Source organism: Cnephaeus nilssonii (assembly GCF_951640355.1).
Source record: "Cnephaeus nilssonii genome assembly, chromosome: 10".
Classification (NCBI taxonomy): domain Eukaryota; kingdom Metazoa; phylum Chordata; class Mammalia; order Chiroptera; family Vespertilionidae; genus Cnephaeus; species Cnephaeus nilssonii.
Window position 1 is genome coordinate 34,895,748 of NC_137081.1, and position 21,018 is coordinate 34,916,765.

The 21,018-nt window shown below is 44.5% G+C and overlaps 1 protein-coding gene across 5 annotated transcripts in view; it reads left to right on the top strand.

Annotated features, from left to right (window-relative positions):
• Positions 1 to 20,381, top strand: part of TRAF3IP1 (TRAF3 interacting protein 1) — a 41,289-nt gene extending 20,908 nt beyond the window's left edge. For 3 of the 5 annotated variants that reach the window (XM_079782424.1, XM_079782422.1, XM_079782423.1), the window contains 7 exons: positions 262 to 346; positions 789 to 872; positions 2,303 to 2,426; positions 2,624 to 2,660; positions 4,518 to 4,594; positions 15,521 to 15,744; positions 16,674 to 20,381. In XM_079782424.1, coding sequence (XP_079638550.1) covers positions 262 to 346; positions 789 to 872; positions 2,303 to 2,426; positions 2,624 to 2,660; positions 4,518 to 4,594; positions 15,521 to 15,744; positions 16,674 to 16,839 — 797 coding nt within the window. In that variant the 3' untranslated portion in view covers positions 16,840 to 20,381. The remainder of the gene's footprint in view (positions 1 to 261; positions 347 to 788; positions 873 to 2,302; positions 2,427 to 2,623; positions 2,661 to 4,517; positions 4,595 to 15,520; positions 15,745 to 16,673) is intronic. The other 2 variants (XM_079782421.1, XM_079782420.1) reach the window with 2 other exon arrangements.
• The last annotated feature ends 637 nt before the right edge of the window (positions 20,382 to 21,018 follow it).

Sequence of the window (21,018 nt, forward strand, 5' to 3'; positions counted from 1 at the left end):
TATTTCCTTTAAGTTAAAGTGCTGAAGTGACCCATCTACCTTTTTAGTTCTGTTTGTGGAGGCGTTGAGCCCGGGCTGGAGGGAGCCCATTTCCCTGGTCTTCACCAGTTAGATGCCAGGTGTCTGTTTTATCTTCATCAGCATGATGGATGAGAAAGCTCATTTATATTTGCAATTACTTGGTTACTGTCTTCTCCAGTATGTATCCGTTGTTTCTGTTCCTTCCTTTGCAAACTGCTGACTGGGGTGCCATCCCCTCAGAAGGAGAAGTGGGACCCATCAGCCAGGAGAAGTCAGAGGTGCCCGAGAACCCTGAGGTTCCCCCTGAGCTCCCGTCCGGCGCCAGGTCCGTGCTCCCCCCACGCGGAGCTGACACGCTCCTCTCTGTATCTCCTGCAGTTCATGTAATGCTTGAGCTTAATTCTGAGGAAATATTTGTACTAAGAAGCAAAAACTGTGTATTTTATTTAGTCTTCCTGTACCTGGGTGACAACTAACTACACATAGAACATTTTAGAGATTTAGGGGAATGTATAATTATGGCTAAATTATGTCATGTTTTGATTACTGATAGTTATTTTTGTACCTTAAAATTAATGAAAATATAAGATTAAAAGATGGGTACTTTTAGGTTAATGGCATTTTTTTAATATTCTGAGAGTATGTGCAGACTAGGAGGCAGATGGTGGCTGGAAGTCAGTGTTGAGCTGACCTGGGTTTTCTGTTGTCTACTTTGAAATGTGGGAGTGTTTATACCCCTGTTTTGGATTTCCATTGTCTGGGTTTAGAAGAATTCCTCGGCCTGGGAGTGCCAGGCCAGCGCCTCCCCGAGTGAAACGACAAGACAGCGCGGAGGTGTTAACAGCGGACAGGTGAGGCGCGCTCTAACGGGAGGGGCAGAGGGCTTCTCCCGGTGTGTGGGACCTTAGGATAATGGAATCGGGCACATGCTGCAGGGGAAGGGGTGGAGTGGATGGTGCTGGGAAAACTTGCTGTTGAGAAAAAGAAAAACCAGGATAGACCCTCACCTGAAACCACACATGGCCTCACTTTTCAGATCAATGAGAGAGAACACAGGCACTCCCACAATTACACCTTTGCAATACGTGGGGAAGATGTTCCGGTGCATTTCTCTAACCTCTGGATAGAGGATTTTCTAAGCATAAAAACAATGAGGGGCCCTGACTGGTTTGGCTCAGTGGATAGAGCGTCGGCCTGCAGACCGAAGGGTCCCGGGTTCGATTCTGGTCAAGGGCATGTACCTTGGTTGCGGGCACATCCCCAGTAGGGGGTGTGCAAGAGGCAGCTGATCGATGTTTCTCTCTCATCGATGTTTCTAACTCTCTATCCCTCTCCCTTCCTCTCTGTAAAAAATCAATAAAATATATTTAAAAAAAAAACATAAAAAAAACAATGAGGGGAAAAATAGGAAAAAAGATTTAAAGGCTTAATTGCACAGAAATAAAAAACAAAGGTTATGAGCAAATTGTAAACAATATAAAGGCCAGCACCAGGTAGGGCTTTTGTAAGTTCACAACCTGCCAGTGGATGCAGTAGGATCCGTAGGTACAGAAGTCAACAGGCTTGGTCAGGTGTTTCAGATAGAGCAGGAGGTCGGACTTGGAAACGGCAGGTGTAGACATTTACTCAAGTTTTGTTGCAAAGAGACCAAGAGAAGCAAAGGAAGGGCAGTAGGGAGTGGGAAGGAAGGCAGGGCCGAGGGAAGTTACTAGTTCTTATTTTTAAGACAAGAGAATGAGCACATTTTTGGGTGACAGGATGATCCTGTGGGGGCGGATTTGGTGATGTGGGGAAGCAGGCTGGGGGTGTTGGAACAGAATCCCTGAGTGGGCAAGGGGACATGGAGAGTTAATATGTGGGTGAGATTCTGGGAGGTGAGTTCTCTCTGCCACTCGGTTTTCCTCATTTGCCAGGAGTCTAGGAGGAGGAGTAGGAGGTGAGAGGAGGGAGGAGGGCAAGCAGGTCTCCACGATAGGGGGCTGTACAGAGGTTCTCATCCAGGGGCCACCCATCCCTGGGGATGTTGGGGACGTTGGGGCCATGTCTGGAGTGGTGTCATGACTGGGGAGGAGGCGAGGCAAAGTTCTTGGCATCCAGTTGGGGGTTTGGGGCCAGGGCTGCTGCTAAACATTCTACAGTGGACAGGCAGCCCCCCACAGAGAGTGATAGGCCCCTGTCCTGAGCTGCTCTCACGTAACCTTGCATTCAGTTCCAGATGCACGGGGTGGATGAAAACATCACCGACAAGATTTCTAATTTAATCTGATTTCTTTGTATTCAGGACAGGAAGTGGTCAAACCGTCTCCAATGTGATTGTCGATTTGCAGAACTCTGAGAACGACGAGGACGACCAGTTCGTGGTGGAGGCTGCGCCCCCGCTCTCTGAGGTCTCAGAACTCGAAGTGGTTAGTGCCCTGGCCTGGGCATTTTATAATGGCACTTTCACTCCAGCGTTCAGTTTTATGCAGACAGAACTTCCCTCTAATTTTTCAGTTAGTTTTCTACCCTAATTTTGCCATTCCTCTGATGAGATCCATGAAGATAGGATTTTGAGGATTCAACAAACCTGAATCTCCTTTTTTCTCCTTTGTTTCCTGCTTAGGTACACGCAGTGGAATTGGAGGAAGATGAGAAGCACGGTGAGTGCTGGTGTTGGCGTGGGTTGGAGGGTCAGACGCAGGAGTCCGACCAGCAGTAGATAGGGCTCCATGGGCACGGGTCCCTCTGAGGTTGGTACTTTTCATTCTGGGAGATGATGGATGCTGCTCCCATCCTTGGGGGACCCAGGGGGCACTCCAGACCCTGGAGGTCAGATGTGAGCTGTTTCGTAGGTGACTCCTTTTCTTACCCGTATGGTTACATTTGGAATTGCATGACCTCCAGGGTCATTCCCAGGTGGACAGTTCTGTAATGTTATCTGCTCTATTTCATACATCTATGAAAGCAGAGAATGGGCTGATGACCCCTGTCCCCATCACACAGCTCCCACAGTGAGGCTCATCTTGTTTTATTTCAGCCTCCACCCCCAACCCCACTCCCCAGGCCCTTTACAAGTCCCAGGGCATCAGTTCTTCGGGAAACACACTGTATGTAGCGCTAAAAGATAAGGGCTCTTTTATTTTTTTATTTTTAAAATATATTTTATTGATTTATTACAGAGAGGAAGGGAGAGGGATAGAGAGTTAGAAACATCGGTGAGAGAGAAACATCAATCAGCTGCCTCCTGCACACCCCCTACTGGGGATGTGCCCGCAACCAAGGTACATGCCCTTGACTGGAATCGAACCTGGGACCCTTCAGTCCGCAGGCTGACACTCTATCCACTGAGCCAAACTGGTCAGGGCGATAAGGGCTCTTTAAAAAAATAGCCATAAATTCATTGCCATATTGACAAAAAAATTACATAATATCATCCATGCCCCTTTTTCTGTTTTGTGTATTTTTCAGTTTGACTGGCAGTCCAGATAAGGTCCTGCATTACAATTGATCTGACTGAAGTCTCTTTTTTAAAAGAATATATTTTATTGATTTTTTACAGAGAGGAAGGGAGAGGGATAGAGAGTTAGAAACATTGATGAGAGAGAAACATCCATCAGCTGCCTCCTGCACACCCCCTACTGGGGGTGTGCCCACAACCAAGGTACATGCCCTTGACCGGAATCAAACCTGGGACCCTTCAGTCCACAGGCCAATGCTCTATCCACTGAGCCAAACCGGTTAGGGCGACTGAAGTCTCTCTTAACTCGGGGCCCTCCCACCCTTTCCCCTCATGATGTATTTGTTGAAGAAGCCAGTTGTCTGAGTTTCTCACACCTAGGCGTTGCTTATTATACCCTCTATTATGCCTTTTCCCACATTGTTGTAACTTAGTTCTAGAGCATTGATGGCGAACCTATGACACGCGTGTCAGCACTGACACGCGTAGCCATTTCTGATGACACGCGGCCACTGAGGCGGCCACATGCAGAGGATGAAACATTTGCTGCTCCTGAGGATGAAACATTTGCGAAATAATGTTTTTTCCTCAAAGTGACACACTACCCGAGTTATGCTCAGTTTTTTGGCGAAGTTTGACACACCAAGCTCAAAAGGTTGCCCATCACTGTTCTAGAGAGTTGATCAGATTCAGGTTTTTTAAATTTAAAATATGTTTTTATTGATGGGAGAGGGAGAGAGAGAGAAACATCGATGTGAGAGAGCAACACCCATCGGCCGCCTCCTGCACACCACCTACTGAGCCTGCAACCTGGCATGTTCCCTTTCAAGGAGCTGATTTCTTTGAAACACTATGAAGCTGTAGAGGTAGTTTCCACCACCAGCTGTTGTATCAGTCTGATGCAGGCTATCGTTGTCAAATAGAGGTATTGAAGCTGTTTTCAGTGTAGAAGGAGAAGAATAAGGACTTGGGTGTTCTTGCTACCCCTCTGCCCATTCAGAGTAGAGTAGCTTCAAAGGGCAGAGAACAACTGGAGCATAAAGCTGCTGCTTTCCAACAGGAGGACTCGTCAAAAAGATTCTGGAGACAAAGAAAGATTATGAGAAGCTGCAGCTGTCACCCAAACCTGGAGAGAAGGTAATGGAATGTCTTGTAAATATCAGCATTTTAGTGTCTGTTTCATACGTTTACTTGGAAAAACTAGAAGCACCATTGGAATGTGGTTACCCAGTAATGTCTGTACATAGAAAAGCGCCCTCTCCCTCAGTGGAGAGGAAAGACACTGTGGGCTCTTGCAGTGGCTGTCACTTCCCCGGACCCTGGGTCAGTGCTGCCCTGGGTGGGCGGCAGCCTCGCTTGGGGGCTCAGGAGTCAAGGGCCAGGGCCTGCTCTGCTCTGACTCCGTGGCTCTCCCCTTCCTGCCTCGTCCATCCCTTCTCGCTGTGCAGAGTTGGGAGCTGGCCGCCTGGCGCCGGCTGATTGGGAGGCTAGGGGAGCTTTCCAGTCTGGTTTTAAATACAGGCTCCTGTATCAGGCCTCCCAGCAGTATTTCTCACAGTGTGTGATGAGCCTTTGTTGGGACCCACGGCCTCCTGCTGGCCACTGCCCCTTAGGCATGTGACCCTGGGGTGAATGCCTGCAGACCAGGTAGTGTGCCTCAAATGTCATGTCTAGGTTTCTGTTACATTCGTTTGAAAAATAACAATATATATTTATTTTGTGTGTGTTTTACAGAAAGCAATTTCTTAGAAAGTTCGTTGTATCAGCAGCCACAATTTCCCTGTTTTACACATACACACACGTTAATTTAATGGTTGTTTTAGATAATTCTGCTTAAAATGACCTGGTTTGTCATGAAGACGTGGCCTGAAATAGCCTGTGAGAACTGTGCAGTGAGAGTAACACCAGGGGGAGCCTTTAGATGCTCACAGGAGAAACATGTTGCCCGAGGCTTCACGTGAGAGCACTGTTTGCTCCACTGAGGGAGGCCCGACTTTCTGGCTTGCTGTCTGTGGCTGTGGAATTTTAGTCTCTCAGAGTCCTTTCCACAGGCCAGGCATTGTCCTGCCGTCCCTCACTGTCCCCAGCCCAGTGGAGGGTCTGCCTCCAGGCCAGGACTGGAGTGGTCAGCCTTCGTAATTTGTTGTGGTTTTACTTTGCGTTTCTTCTATGGCTAAGGATCCTTCCGTCCGGGTGCTGGTTCCTCCTCTTCTCACTCAGTGCTGTTGAGATCCTGATGTGGCTGGCTGCCCTCTTCTCTCAAACTGGTCCTTTCTGTCCGTTTTACCAAGTCAGCTTCTTTAGTGGGTTAATTCCGTTTTCCTATTTCCTTTTTAGTTTCTTTTGGTAGTTAGTATTTGAATCAGGATCAAGTTGACCTATGAGTGAAGGAAAGATCTGGAACAGTAGTGGCTTACATGAGGTAGAAAGGGCTTTAGCTCATGCGCCAGAGCCTGGAGTGGCAGTGACCCAGACGCCTTCCACCTCTTTCCTCCTGACCTCCATGCCTCAGGGCACCTCCTGGGCCCAGATGGCTGCCCAGTTCCAGCCTTCAGGACTGCATTCCAGCCAGAAGGAAGGAGGAAAAGGGAAGTTGGAGAAGGGCACACCCCTTCTCTCTCAGGCTATTTATTGGGAGTTGTGCACACCATTTCCACTTATGTTATGTTGGCCACATTTTTGTCACTGAGGGAACCATGAAGTGACATTTTTATTGCAGGCATCAGTTTGCTTGGCTAACAATCCAGGGCTCCATTAACACAGACTAAAACTTGCCAGGTGTCCTCACTGCCTGGCACACTCAGAAGTGATAATATTTGCAAGGCACGGGTAAGTGGAGGAGGCTGCCTGCCTGGCTGGGACCGAGGATTTCTGGGCTAGCACGTCTGCCACATGTGGCTGCTCTCAGTGGCAGGGAGCTTCTCAGAGGTCAGAAACGGGGTTGACCAGCAGTGTCCACAGTGCTTCTCCAGGAAATTGTTCGTTTCATTCATGCTTTACAAAGTCATGGCAAGAACATGTCTGCAGTATACTTTATGATTTAAAAATATATCTATAGTTATAGTTTTCCTTTCCTTCTAGAAATGTCATCTTTTTTTCCCCCTTGAGACTTTTGAAAAACTACTGAAGTAGGCACTCCCTAGCAAAGAATCAACTTTGATTTTGTAGATACTCACTTTTGTGTTGTTTTCAGTGATTTCTGCTCTTTTTCCTTTTAATTTCTTTTTTTAAATATATTTTTATTGATTTCAGAGAGGAAGGGAGAGGGAGAGATAGAAACATCAGTGAGGAGAGAGAATCATTGATCGGCTGCCTCCTGCACACCCCCTACTGGGGATCGAGCTCGCAACCCCGGCATGTGTCCTGACTGGAATAAAACCCAGGACCCTTCAGTCGGCAGGCCCATGCTCTATCCACTGAGCCAAACCAGTTAAGGCCCTTTTAATTTATTTAGGTGTTTACTTTTTCTAGCCTCTTGTGTAAAACTTAGCTCATTTGTTTTTAGTTTTTGTCATTTTAAAAATTAATATATTCACTATACATTTCTCTTTAAGCATGCTTTAGCCTTGAATTTTAAATTTCTTAAATAACAAATTAATATTAAATATTAAATTTTCTTACATTTTAATATGAAGTCCTTTGTTGTTATTTCTTCTAGACATGTAGGCTACTTAGGAGTCTGTTCTTTAGCTTTTAAATATAAGGCTTTTTTAAAAGTCTTTTTTCTTTTTCTTTTTAAAAAAATATATTTTATTGATTTTTTTTACAGAGAGGAAGGGAGAGGGATAGAGAGTTAGAAACATCGATGAGAGAGAGACATCGATCAGCTGCCTCCTGCACACCCCCTACTGGGGATGTGCCCGCAACCAAGGTACATGCCCTAGACCGGAATCGAACCTGGGACCTTTCAGTCCGCTGGCCGACGCTCTATCCACCGAGCTAAACCGGTTTCGGCTAAAAGACTTTTTTCTTTTTAAATCCTCACCCAGGGACATGTTCATTGATTTTTTTAGAGAGAATTTAAAGCGGCGGGGAAAGAGAGAAACATTGATCGGTTGCCTCCCGCACATGCCTTGATCAGGGCTGGGGATCAAACCTGCAATCCGGGCATGTGCCCTGACTGGGAATCGAACCTGAGACCTTTTGGTGTATGGGACGATGCTCCAGTTAACTGAGCCACACGCCCAGAGCTAAAAAGTCTTTTTATTGACAGTACCTAACATAATTGCACGTTCAGTGAATATGGTCTACATGGTATTGATTATTTGGAAGTGAGCCTTTCTTCTTGGCCTGGCTGTGGTCAGTGTCTGTAAAGGCTTTAGAGTGCTCGCACAGTGGTTCTACCTTCTACACCTTGGGGCGAGGCTTCAGTACACCCTGTTGACTTCCTGGGGAGGTGATTGTAATGTACTCAATGCCTGTGGGCTGTAGCTGCCTGTTATTATTGATTTATACAAATTAATTATATTACTTGCATATCTGCTATCTCTAGAAATTCAAATACTAGTCCTGGGTGGTGTCCTTAGTGGTTAGAGCATTGCCCCGTACTCCGAAGGGTCTCGGTTTCGATTCCAGTCAAGGGCACGTACCCAGATTGCAGGTTCAATCCCCGGCCCCAGTAGGGGTACATGCCGGAGGCAACCAATCCATGTGTCTCTCTGACATCGATGTTTCTCTCTCTCTCCTCCCCTTCCCTACCACTCTCTCTAAAAATCAATGGAAAAATATCCTCGGGCGAGGATTAACACAACACAACAAATTCAAATACGAGGTGTTTTCTCTGCTTTTCACATGTAAGTTATAGTGTGCCCTTAGTCTTAGTACTTTTTACTTTTTTTGGAGGGAGCCTTTTTTTTCTTCAATGCTAAGGAAATACATATTTGTAATCTGGGCATCTCTCCAGCCTGTCTTTGAAGTTTTGTTGGAAGAAAAGCCATTTCTTAGTGTACTAATGGATTGAATAATATATTATAAAATAAATATAAATAAATATGTGAATCAGACTGCTTTGAGCATTTTTTTCATTATCCTGACTTACTTGTTCTCTTTTCAAGAGGAAATATTAAACTTTGCTAATAGTAAGATATTAGTTCATGCCAACATTTTTTTTCTTCAGATTTATGAAGCTTTTGAAAAACAACCAGAAAAGCACTTTTATTAGTGTTTCTTATACTTTAAAAATACTTGTGTTTTAAACTTTGTAAATGAAGATGCTTTGGAATAATAACCAGTGATTTCAAAGGTGGTTAACTCACTTTTGGGGACTGTGTGAAGATTGCTCTCTTCTGAGTTTTCAGTCTTTTTTTTCTCTTCTTTTAGCTTTTTTTTTTCATGTTATATCTATTCTAATTGAATGTAAATTTCATACTTTCTTTTTTTTTTTAAGGTTTTTTGTTGTTGTTAATCTTCACCTGAGGATATGTTTTCTATTGCTTTTTAGGAGAGTGGAAGGGAGGGGGGAGGAGGAGGAGAGAGAGAAACATTGATGTGAGAGAGACATATTGACTAGTTGCCTCCCCTATGCACCTGAGAGGAGTGAACTCACAACCCAGGTAAGTGACCGGACTCTAACCTGGGACCCTTTAGTCCGAAGGCCAACAGCACTCTATCCACTGAGCCAAACCGGCTAGGGCAAAATATCTTCAGTTTGATTGACTTTGGCAGCCTAAGTCTGTAGGTGTAAATTCAGTTACTAAGTAATGTAGACGTGTTTATATATATTAACTGTGACACATTAAGGAATGTGTGAGGGGTCGACATCACATTAGCCACAGGATGGAAATCAGTGGATAGAACTGGAATTCAGGTTGGTTTTAGTCAGACTGACTGTAACGTGGTGAAGCTCGGGAAAGTGCAGGTGGTCGGGAAAGCAGTCGGGAAAACCGAAGGGACTTGGTCCCACGTTACAGAAGCTGGAGCTGCCCGGTGACCTTGGGTCCAGCAACGGAAGACTAGCCCTCAGTAGTTTGAAGAGGTCTGAGGACAAAGTCCTGCAAACTACTGAGGACTAGGTCCTGACTGGTTTGGCGCAGTGGATAGAGCCTTGGGCTTTGGACTGAAAGGTCCCGCGTTCCATTCCAGTCGAGGGCATGTACCTTGGTTGGTTGCAGGCTCGATCCCCAGTGGGGGGCGTGCAGGAGGCAGCTGATCGATGTTTCTCTCTCATCGATGTTTCTAACTCTATCCCTCTCCCTTCCTCTCTGTAAAAAAAACTACTGAGGACTAGTCTTCGTTAGGAGGCGTAACGGACATTTCCCACGAGGCTTCTAGGGTCAGGACACAGTGAGGAGAGGCCATGGTGAGGAGGGGCCATGGCCTGGGTGAGCCCCGCAGAATCTGCTGGGTGGAGCTTTTAGCCCCTGCAGTGTAGCCGTCCTGACTGCAGGCTACTGGCAGTGGGGACCCGCCTCAGCTCTCTGGCTCTGTGGTTTTCTGCCACAACTTGAAAACTTGTAGTTTGGACAGTAATACAGATTTCAAGTGAAGTGAGAGGAATGAAGTTAAAACAGCGTCTGACCTAGATTAGTATGACATTAAACATAAAGCATGCTATTTTATTTTATTTTTTAAAATACATTTTATTGATTTCTTACAGAGAGGAAGGGAGAGGGATAGAGAGCTAGAAACATCGACCAGCTGCCTCCTGCACACCCCCTACCGGGGATGTGCCCGCAACCAAGGTACATGCCCTTGACCGGAATTGAACCTGGGACCCCCAGTCCTCAAGCCGAGGCTCTATCCACTGAGCCAAACCGGCTTCGGCTAAAGCATGCTATTTTAGAGGCACTGTGGTACTTCCCATGAAAGCAAGAAGCTTAACCTGCTGTGAGTCTGCACTCCACGCTCTTATGTTCTGGGTACAAAGGGAACTCACAGTATTGGAAGGGCAGGGGGTAGCCCTGTGCTGACCCTTGTCACAAGTGGGGCGGGGACACTTGAAAAGTGGCAGATCCATGCTGGAGTGCCTCAAGTGTGAAATACACAGCTGATGTCGAAGACTTAGAAGGAAAGAAGGACATAAAATCCTGTTAGTAATTTTTATACTAACTATATGTTGAAACAATATTTTAGATATATTGAGTTAAATAAATTTTTTGAAATTAATTTCACCTATTTTATTTTTAAATGAAACTATTGGAAAATGTTAAATTGTCTTTGTGGTCCACATATTTGTATTGGGCAGCATTGGTATGGAAGAAATGAATTAAGCTGAGCATTAAAACCAGTTAAGCAAGTAGAATTGAACATAACTCTCACTACAGAATTGAATGCAAAAGCCCTAAACCAGTTTTCAAAAATTAGTTTATAGAAAAATAACATCATAGAAGATAGTAGGGTATAGGGTCAAGGGAGTTAAAACCACATTAAAACCATAATTTATTCCAAAGTATTTTTCCTGAACTTGCCCTGACCGGGGATCAAACCTGAAACTTGGGTATGTGCCCTGTCCTGGGAATTGAACCTGCCACCTTTGGTGTATGGGACGGTACTCTAACCCAGCGGTTGCCAATCTGTCAGACCTCACGGACCACCAGTGGTCCGTGGACCATCGGTTGGCGAGTGCTGCTCTAACCAACAGCCACCTGGCCAGGGTGCAGAAGCTTTTTTCTTCACTTACTTTGAGGTGTCTTGGTGGCTGAGTTTTTTACTTTAGTTTTTAACTTTTCTCAGTCTTATCTATTATGATTAGTGCTTTTTGTGCCTCAATTAAGAAATCTCTGTTCTAAGGTCAGAAAGAGCCCCCAATGTGTCTCTGTAAACGCCTACTGTTTTTTCTGCAGAGGTTGTGCCCGTCTTTGGCTACATTGTATCCGGATACTCTTGAGTTTATTCTGCTATTGTAACACTGCATGTTTTAAATTTGTGTTCTAATTCTTTATTGCCAGGAGGTAGGAATGCTGTTGACACAACCAGCCTCATTGATACACTGATTGTTTTCTAAATGTGTTGATTTTTTAATGTTTTTGTGCTTTAATAGCGGCTGGATACTGACTGGATGATAGAGAGGTACAGGTGGGGTTTCAGGAGGTTAAGGGACTTACCTGAGGTGGGACTGGGGACCAGTGAGCAGGCAGGGTTGGATTCACACCCAGGTGTTCTGGCCCCAGGCCATGCTCTTTCTTATGAGCTACACCGGCTGTTCATGTCACCCTGAGTCACAGCCTTAATTTCCCCCTTTCCATCCTTGCACTTTGCTTTTATTGCCTGATTACTCTGGCCACCTGTTTCCTTCCTGATTTTTAATGGGGACACTTCTGGAATTTACCCTTGTCTGGTATTTGTTGTACAAATTGATGGAGAAGGTACAGTTTTCCCCCAGTATGGGGCTTTATCATGAATTGAGTGGTGAAATTTTACTAAATGCTTTTTCTGTGATGATTGACATGATTCTGTTTTATTTACTAAGTGACATTTATAGCTTTTCTAGATATTAAATTCCTAGAGGCCCAGTTCACGAAATTCATGCATGGATAGGGTCCCTAGCGGCTGCTGGCTGCTGGCCGGGGCCTCCCTTTCCTGGCTGCCGGCTTCTGGCCAGGGCCTGCCTTCCTTCCACGCCGCCCCCTGGTGGTCAGTGCACATCATAGCGAGTGATCAAACTCCTGGTCAGTCGAACTCCCGAGGGGGACATTTTGTATATTAGGTTTTTATATATAGAGATTCTTACATTTTTGGAATAAAACCAGCATTGTGATGCTTTATTATCTTCCTATCTATCCACTGTTAGATCGTAGTTGATAATTAGTATTTATATTCATGGATGAAACGGGCCCATGATTTTCTTTCCTGCTCTTGTCTGAGTGCCAGGTTAAAAATGAATGGGGAGTGTTCTCTAGAATAGATTGTAGGTAGAATGATATTGTGTCTTGACAACTGGTGGGACTCCCCTGTAAAACTGAGCGTGATGTTTGGTGGAAAAAATTGAAACTACTGCTTTTATTTTTATATTAATTATGGGAGTATTTAGGCTTTCTGTTTCTTCTCAAGTCAGTCCCAGTTACCAATTTCTTTAAAAAATTTTAAGTTTATTGTCTTGATAGAATTCTTTTAAATATCTGCTCTATTTATAGTTCAGATTTGCTCTCTTTTTACTAATTATACTCTCTATTTGTGCCTTTTTAAAAATTGCCCCCCCCCCCCCCCCCCCCCAGAAACTTGTCTGTCTTCTTAAACCACCAACTTTTGGCTTTGTTGATTTTCTCTTTGGATTTTTGCTTTTCTTTTTCACTGATATCTCCAATTTTTAAACAAATTGCTTTCCATCCTGGCTGGTGTTGCTTTGGGGTTAGAGCATCGGCCCAAGCACCAAGTAGTTTCGGGTTCAATTCCTGGTCAAGGGCACATACCTGGATTGCAGGTTTGATCCCCAGCCTGATCTCTCTCACATCGCTCTCTCTCTCTCTCTCTCTCTCTCTCTCTCTCTCTCTCTCTCTCTCTCTCTCTCTCTGTCTTTATCTCTTTCTCCATACCCTCTCCCTTTCGCCCTCCCACTCTCTAAAAAGCAATGGGAAAAATATCCTTGGGTGAATATTAACAAAACAAAAATTTTCTTCCTTTTTACTCTGTGTTTATTCTGGAAGAATAAAAGTAAAGGTTAGGAATTACTAAAGCATGTATTTTATTATATAATTAATTGTGAAGTGGAATATATTTTAGGATTGAAAACTGTTCCCTATTAGAGAAATATAGTCTCATCTGTTTCCTTTGTCAATTTCTTCCTCATTTGTGCTGCTACATCAGGTAAAGAGTCAGATGTTTCAGTTAAAAAAAATGCAAGTCAGTGATAGCATCCATTAAACGTGACTTGCTTATCTTACATTTAACCAAAAAATTATTCTCGAACCAAATAATATCACCAATAAGGGTGTTGTCTCTTAAAAATAAGTGGCATGTATACAGTTCAGCACCCATTTTGATGAAAACTCATCTGAACTGGGGTAGAAAGGTACTTTGAACCAGGGGAGCAAGAAGGCCTGTGTGCGTGCTTTTAACAGGACTTTTCTAGGAACTGGATTGAGAAGCCAAGGAATTTTACCAAGAAATAGAAAAGGTCTGGAAAAAATCAAGACACTGTGCTCCTGGATGGGAAACGCAATGTTATAGAGATGTCATTTCTCTGAAATTAACTTATAAATTTAATGTAATTCTAATAAATGTTCAGTGGAGGTTTGGAACTTGGCAAAGAATATTCTTAAGTTCATCTGGAAGATAAATATATGAGAATAGCCTTTCATAAAAATGTTTGAAAGGCCCAGTATTAGGCCAGTAATGTCATATTCTTAACTTACTTTCATTTCTTTAGGTAGAGAAGGGAGTCTTTTAGTTGAGAATTTGAGTTCTGCATTTCCCTGTTGCCTGCTTGCCTTGTTAATGTTAGTGTTAAATTATGTCCATTTTTCAGGTTGGTGGGAAAGGCAGGTCTGAACGTTGTCTTCTCTGTTCTGTGCACTAACCTTTGCTTCAGCCACAGTGCCCCCTGGTCTCATGCCAAGCTCCCTGCGCTGACCTTACCCAGACTTCCAAGGCCGTCCCTTGGCCCTTTGCACGGACAGGACTGTCTGTAGGAGTAGCTAACATTGAGTGATCTGCACCGGCTGTGGGAGGTCCCTTATCTGCCTTTCTTCTCTGAGAGAAGCTTACCAGTTGGTTATTCTTCGTTGTGGACAATATGGTCATTATAGCAGACATTTACAGAGCACGTGTTATGACTAAGGACTTACATATGTCTCTCTATTTAATCCTCAGTGATCTGTGAGACAGGTGTCTTCCCCATTTTCTAGTTAGGAAACTAAAGTTAGGAACTAACGTTATCTTGTCCAAGATGACATAGACGGTAAGCCGCAGAGGTCAGACATCACATCAGGCCTGACAGTCCCAGCCTGCGCAGTGAAGAAACCACAGGGGGCACAGCTCTCATACCTGCATCCAGGAGCCTCCTGCTCATGTGATTTCTGTCTGTAGCTGCTTCGTGCGCAGGCTCTGCACCTAGAAGGTTGCTTGCTTGGGGCCATGCATGTTCTGACCTGAGCGGCAGCTTCTCTCTGCGGCCAGGGCCCTGGCTCAGTGCTGACTGCCTGCACCTGTCACTGCAGAGCTGCCACTGACTCCACAGCTCTCAGAGCTTACAAATACAATACTGCTCCATGAATGAACCATATTTGATGTCACTTGGGTTAGCCCTTTGGGAACTGTTAGACATTGTGTCCTAAGGTTAGAGGCAGGCATACCCTTTGACACCCAGTGGCCCTACACATGGCATGTCCGGCCCTTGTGTGCTGGGACGTGTGTGAGATTGTTCAGAGCTGCATGGTTTGGAAGAGCCCAGACCAAGAATGACCCATGTGTCTGTCAGCTGTGGGGAGGATGAGTAAATCATGGTGTAGTCCTAAAATGAAATGCCATTCAGCAAAGCAAAGGAGTAAAATATGAGTGCAAGTGACAACATGGCTGACCCTTGAACGTGCTGTGAGCAGAAAAGGCCGATGCGCATGGGTGTGGGCATACGGTTCCCTTTGTCCTGTGGGAGTGGAACAGGCAGGGAGATAGCCACAGGCCAAGTGCCCTCCAGGACTGTCACCTCAGAGGACGGTCTTGGGCTTCGGGGACACAGCCTGCACGTGTCACTTTATCATTTGTTAAACGCTGCACTCATGTTTTCTGGGCTTTTCTGTGAGTGTGTGGAAAAGTTAACGTGCTTTATGAAGGAGTTTGATGCTGGAATATTTCTGGGTGAACAGGACACTCGATAGTCGGTGTCTGCTCTTCTGTTGTAACTTGAACACAGGCATTCTCAGTTTATGAGAACAAGGAACTTTAAAAAATCCTCACCTGAGGATATGTTTTATGGATTTAGAGGGGAAGGGGGAGAAAGAGGATGAAAGGGGGGAAGGGGACAGTGGGAGAGAAGCTTCTATGGGTTGCCTCCCTTACACATCCCCACGGGGGATGGAACCCACAACCTAGGTATGTGCCCTGACCAGGCATTGGACTGGCAACCCCCTCCTGTGCCCTCCTGCCATAAGACTGAGGATGTTTCTTTCCATATTCTCTCACTGATGGTAGGAGAAGTCCCTTGCCTTGGAGTCAGCATGGAAGAAGGAGAAGGACATCGTTTCCAAGGAGATAGAGAAGCTCCGCCTGTCCATCCAGACGCTGTGCAAGAGTGCGCTGCCCCTGGGCAAAATCATGGACTACCTCCAGGAGGACGCGGACGCCATGCAGAACGAGCTGCAGCTGTGGCATCATGAGAACCAGCAGCATGCTGAGGCCCTACAGAAGGAGCAGAGGTCAGGGGCGGGGCCGGTATGGGCGTGGTCAGGGCGGGGTCAAGGTGGAGGGGATGTGGGGCGGTGTCAGGACTCTCCCAAGTCTGCAGGCCTCTGCCCCACCTCCTTCCCACACCCCCACCCCCACCCCCACCCCCGACGTTTTGGTTCCTCATTCCCATCGGGGTGTGCATTTCTTTGTAGCAGTTAGAAAGGATTTGCAGTTAATGTTCATACACAAAACAGATTTAGGCATTAAAACATAGAGGAAGCTTTGCTGTTTGGATACCATATTTTTCATGTGTTTTATCAAAATTCCCCAAGTTTTATCTGTTTACAGTTCAAAAGTATTTTATTTTTTTACTCTAAAAGAACTGCCGGTGAACCCATTTTGAAATTGCTACTATAAAAGAAATGTAATAGTCATTAAAAAGATTATTTTTGAATAATGTTTGATATTCGGTATTTATAATCAGTGAATCTAGGATGCATGTAACTGTATCAACTGTTGTGTTTTTGCCCTGGTCAGCATTGCTCAGTTCACTGAAGGGTGTTGGGTTTGATTCCCCATCAAGGGCATATACCTAGGTTGCAGGTTCGATCCCGACCTGGTGGGGGTGTGTGAGGGATGCATCAATGTTTCTCTCTCTCCTTCCCTCCCTCCCGTTCACCCTCTAAAAAAATCAGTGGAAAAGAGAAAGAAATACTAGCCTCCTTTGTATGAGTTTCATGTTCAGCTTCACTTTTGGTTGTGGCGGGGATGTGACAATGAGTGGATCTTCCCCAGGCATGAGGTTTCCGTCCCTTTATGTCATTATCATGTACACTTACATTTTTACCCTTTTTCTTTGGATGAAATAAGCACTTTTGTAGTCTTCCAGTGTTTTAATTAAGAAGCAAATCTAGAATGAGACGGGAAACTTACAAGCCGCTGGTTTTGTTCCCGTCAGTATCACGGACAGTGCCGTGGAACCCTTGAAGGTGGAGCTGGCGGAGCTGGAGCAGCTGATTAAAGACCAGCAGGACAAGATCTGTGCCGTGAAGGCCAACATCCTGAAGAACGAGGAGAAAATTCAGAAAATGGTGTACAGTATCAATCTGAGTTCAAGAAGGTGAAAGCTAAAAAATTTCAAAGATTTGAAGTCATCCTCAGTTTGAAAATAAAAAGGCAGATAGAACATCATTTCTCTTTAACTCTCAATTTGCAAAAAAAAAAAAAAAAAAGAACAATTTATAATGTTATCCAACTAATTTTCAGAGCTTTCAAAACAGTAGGCACATTCAGTGTATAAAAAGACCATGTTTTCTACCTTCCTCGGGCGAGACTGCTCATTAGTTATAAACAGCTCTTCCAAACACCTGTGTGGGGATTACTTTGCAGGCATGTTCTGTCCGCAGCAGCCTGTGGAGGTTAGTTCTGTACTGAAGTTCTCTGGCAGGAGTGCTGTTGGCGAACAGTGGTCATAGATTTCAGTTTTCAGGTTTTGTGAGGACTTCTGCAGGTCAGACACTGGAGGAAGGATGACTATACTTTCTGAGGCACTTTATAAATAGAATGAGGCCTGAACATGATTGGATTATATTTTTAATCCATTTGCACTTGAAAGGGGTTAATTCAGCCTGTATTTTTATAAGGATGCAGGTGAACTCTTTTTAAAACCTCTTCATAATTGTATCTAATTCTTTATGTAATTTTCTTATTGGTTCCTGTTATCTTTTGCTTGTGTTTCTAACCCGTAAAGTTCATACATGTAAGAAGGCGATTTCAATGTGGCCATCATGACATTGTCTGGACACGAGTTTGTCCCGGCCATCCTCACTTTCTTCTGCATCGGCCCTGCGCTTCCCCAAATGGGTGCTTGTGTGGCTCTGCAGGAGGCCTGCTCTCCCGGCCCGGCAGCACGTCTTCCCTTCGGACAGGTCTGTGCCCCTGTGTACCCGAGAGATGGATAGTTTAGGGCAGTGGTCGGCAAACTCAGTCAACAGAGCTGCAAAGCGCAGCTCACGAGCCGCATGTGGCTTGCGAGCCACAGTTTGCCGACCACTGGTTTAGGGGAATCTAAGAAAGAAAAACTTAAAAGGAGGCACGATTTACCAATTTTTTTGATATGACCTTTTTATGGGGGGAGGAAATTATTTTGAAAGCCAATTTTTATTTTAAACATGGTTTATATTTAGTTTTTCATTTACATACAATACTGTACATGTTTTCAAGTTTGTATGTAAAGGGTTTCACCGTTCAGAGATGTACTTACTGGTCCTGATACTTTTATTTCTAGATGCTGTATTTATTATGTAAACCAAGGAGTGCCGGTTAAGTGTTGGAATTGCCTGAGGAAGTTTTGTTTCTCTGAGGGTTAACACAAATGGCACAGCTTGCATTTTTCTTAGTGTGATTTCCAAAATAAATCTTTTACTAAGGTAGTTATATGATTTTCTAAGCTGAGTAAATTCAAGATCAGATTACCAAGATCTGCCATTTAGAAACACTGGTCTTTTTCTCCTTTCTAAAGTGCACCGTAAAGTTCTGTTTGATCTGATTATACTAAATAGTTTATTGGAGGTGGGGAGGCATTCTAGCTACTAGTCCTTCATATACGTACAATCTGTTTTCTACTGAATTGAATGGCTTAGCCACAATCCCGAATGGCCCTGTTTTGCTTCAAGTTAAGATGTCTGCCCTTTATGAATTTGTATATATGACTAGAATTTTTGTTGCAAAAAATTACATACATTGTATGTGGATAAAATTTTGTATGAAGTAGTCTTTCAAATTGTACCATAAAATTTATTTTTTCTTTTATACATAAATCATTAAAAATAATCATATTTTTTCTATAAGTGTATGGGTTGTGCAATTCAGTTCATACCTGGAAGAAATTTACAAGCATTTTTATTTTTAAAAATTTTGAATGTCCTTTTTTTCTTTGAAGAAAGTTCAGGGAAATGCACCTTTTCATTCATATTGTGACATTTGCTTTTCTGTATAAATTGAAGTTTTATAAGACAAGTAAGCATTTATCAAATTTTAGGATCATTCATGAAGCTTTAGGAAGTCTCTGATTATAACTGTGTCTTATGGATGAGTTAAATCCTGGTGTTACTTATTATTTTGATACTACACAAATAGGATTATTAAATGTTTTCTCTACTTTGGTTTATAAGTTTTCAGGAAGTACTGGAGTCATACTTCATAATTTTAGTTTTAAAGTTGAGCTGAGCCCAGCCCATGTGGTTCAATGGTTGAGCGTCAACCTATTAACCAGGAGGTCACGTTCGAATCCTGGTCAGGGCACATGCCTGGGTTGTGGGCTCAATCTCCAGTAGGGGGTGTGCGGAGGCAGCCAATCAGTGATTCTCTCTCATCATTGATATTTCTATCTCCTTCTCCCTCTCCCTTCCTCTCTGAAATCAATAAAAAATATATATTGAAAAGCTATTAAATGTCAGGGCCCAGGGCACTTTAGGAGCCCATGAAAGTGTAAATTCTTAGAAGACAAAAGTGAACTTTTAAGTCAAAGCAAATATTTTAATGTGTAATATTAATATTTTTGCCTTTATATCAATGCGGTTATAAAATAAAAATTTTAATATTTTCTATGGAGGAAGGGCCCATGGAGGCACAAGTGTCCCGGGCTTATTGTGCAGCCTGAGTTGGTCACTGGGACTCACACCTATTGGTCCCCTGTGGCTGGACCCACCGCGAACGTGACCTCGTTCTGCTCTCTGCCTGGGACCTGGGGAGCAGAGCAGCACCCGCATTCTTCCGGCGGGTTTTCCATTTCCAGGGATTAAGGCTCTGAAGGAAGGCGTCTTTGGGGCAGTTTCAATACAAACACGGATGCATTTAAAAATAGAACTTTCAAATAAAAACTCCTAAACCAAGGATTTGAAGCATTAAGCTCATTTGGATAATTGCAAAATCAAAACCTGGAGTCAGCATGTGGACTTGGCACTCTTGGCCTGCGGCGCCCCAGCTGAGAGCAGGCCCGGCTCCCCCCAGAGCCCTCCTGTCGCCTATGAAACTGCACACCCATGTCGCTATTTCCCCTCTTGCCACACCTGCCAAAACAACCATCTGTGGAATTAAAATAAAAGTCTTGGACTCCTCACCGATGAACAAGGTCACAATTTATAAAGAGCCAAGTAGTCCCTGGTGAGTTGGACTGTGTTACGGGGTCCCCTCCCTTCCTCCCCACACCCCCAAAAGGATGAGCCTGGCAGAACCCAGCCTGTGGGGCACTTCATGTCCACACTTGGCCACCACCTGCCAACCCGCAGACCCTGCCCTAGACACGGCTCACTGGGGCCTGCACGCCTGGTCTCCTGCTGCAGGTGACTACTGAACTTCCAGGAAGTTTTCAAGCCATTATGTTAAAACAAGAATAGCGGCCCGGCCGGTGTGGCTCAGTGGTTGAGTGTCAACCTATGAACCAGGAGGTCACGGTTCAATTCCTGGTCAGGGAACATGCCTGGGTTGTGGGCTTGATCCCCAGTAGGGTGTACAGGAGGCAGCCAATCAATGATTCTCATCATTGATGTTTCTCTCCCTTCCGCTCTGAAATCAATAAAAATATATTTTAAAAAATAAGAGTAGTAGATACTGACAACTCATCACTTTCTTTTATTACATTTTACTGTTCCCTACGCCCGTGAGGCTGCCTGTGCCTTGTATCCATAGGATGGAAGTACTTTGTGCCACGGCCCAGCTCTTCCTGACTCAGGTTCAGCGCAGTCACTTCTGGCCAAGGTGGGAGGAGTCGCACCGGGGAAATGGGCAGATGCCGTAGGGTGAAAGATAACGATGCACATTGACCAAAAAGTGTGTTTTATCTGCAGCCGTTCATTATGAACAGCACAAAAAGTGGAGGCCGTTCCTTCCAGCGTTCAAAAACTATCATTCAGTCCAGCAAGGAAGTCACCCGTGTCACTGCCGAGCGAGTGACATCCTCGCAGCTCCCGCTTCTCTCTTGTTAAAGTAAGTGAAGGTCAGGACTACACTGGTTTCTTACCTGCAACCGTAGTTTGGCTATGGATTCACCAGTTCAGCAAAAATCAGCAAAAGCCTATGAGAACCAATCGTCTACATGGAAGTTACAAAAGAGAGCACGTTATATTTTATTATATGGAAATTGTGGGCTACACATCTTTATCTCACTAATTTTTTCAAAATAAGCATATGTCATTGTTAACATTTATAATTCACCTCCCCCGGACCAGGGGAGGAGGTGGTCTCTGGTTTGGTCCTCTAGGTTCTGACTGGGAGCTAGGGCTCCCTTAGTGTCCTGGGCATCA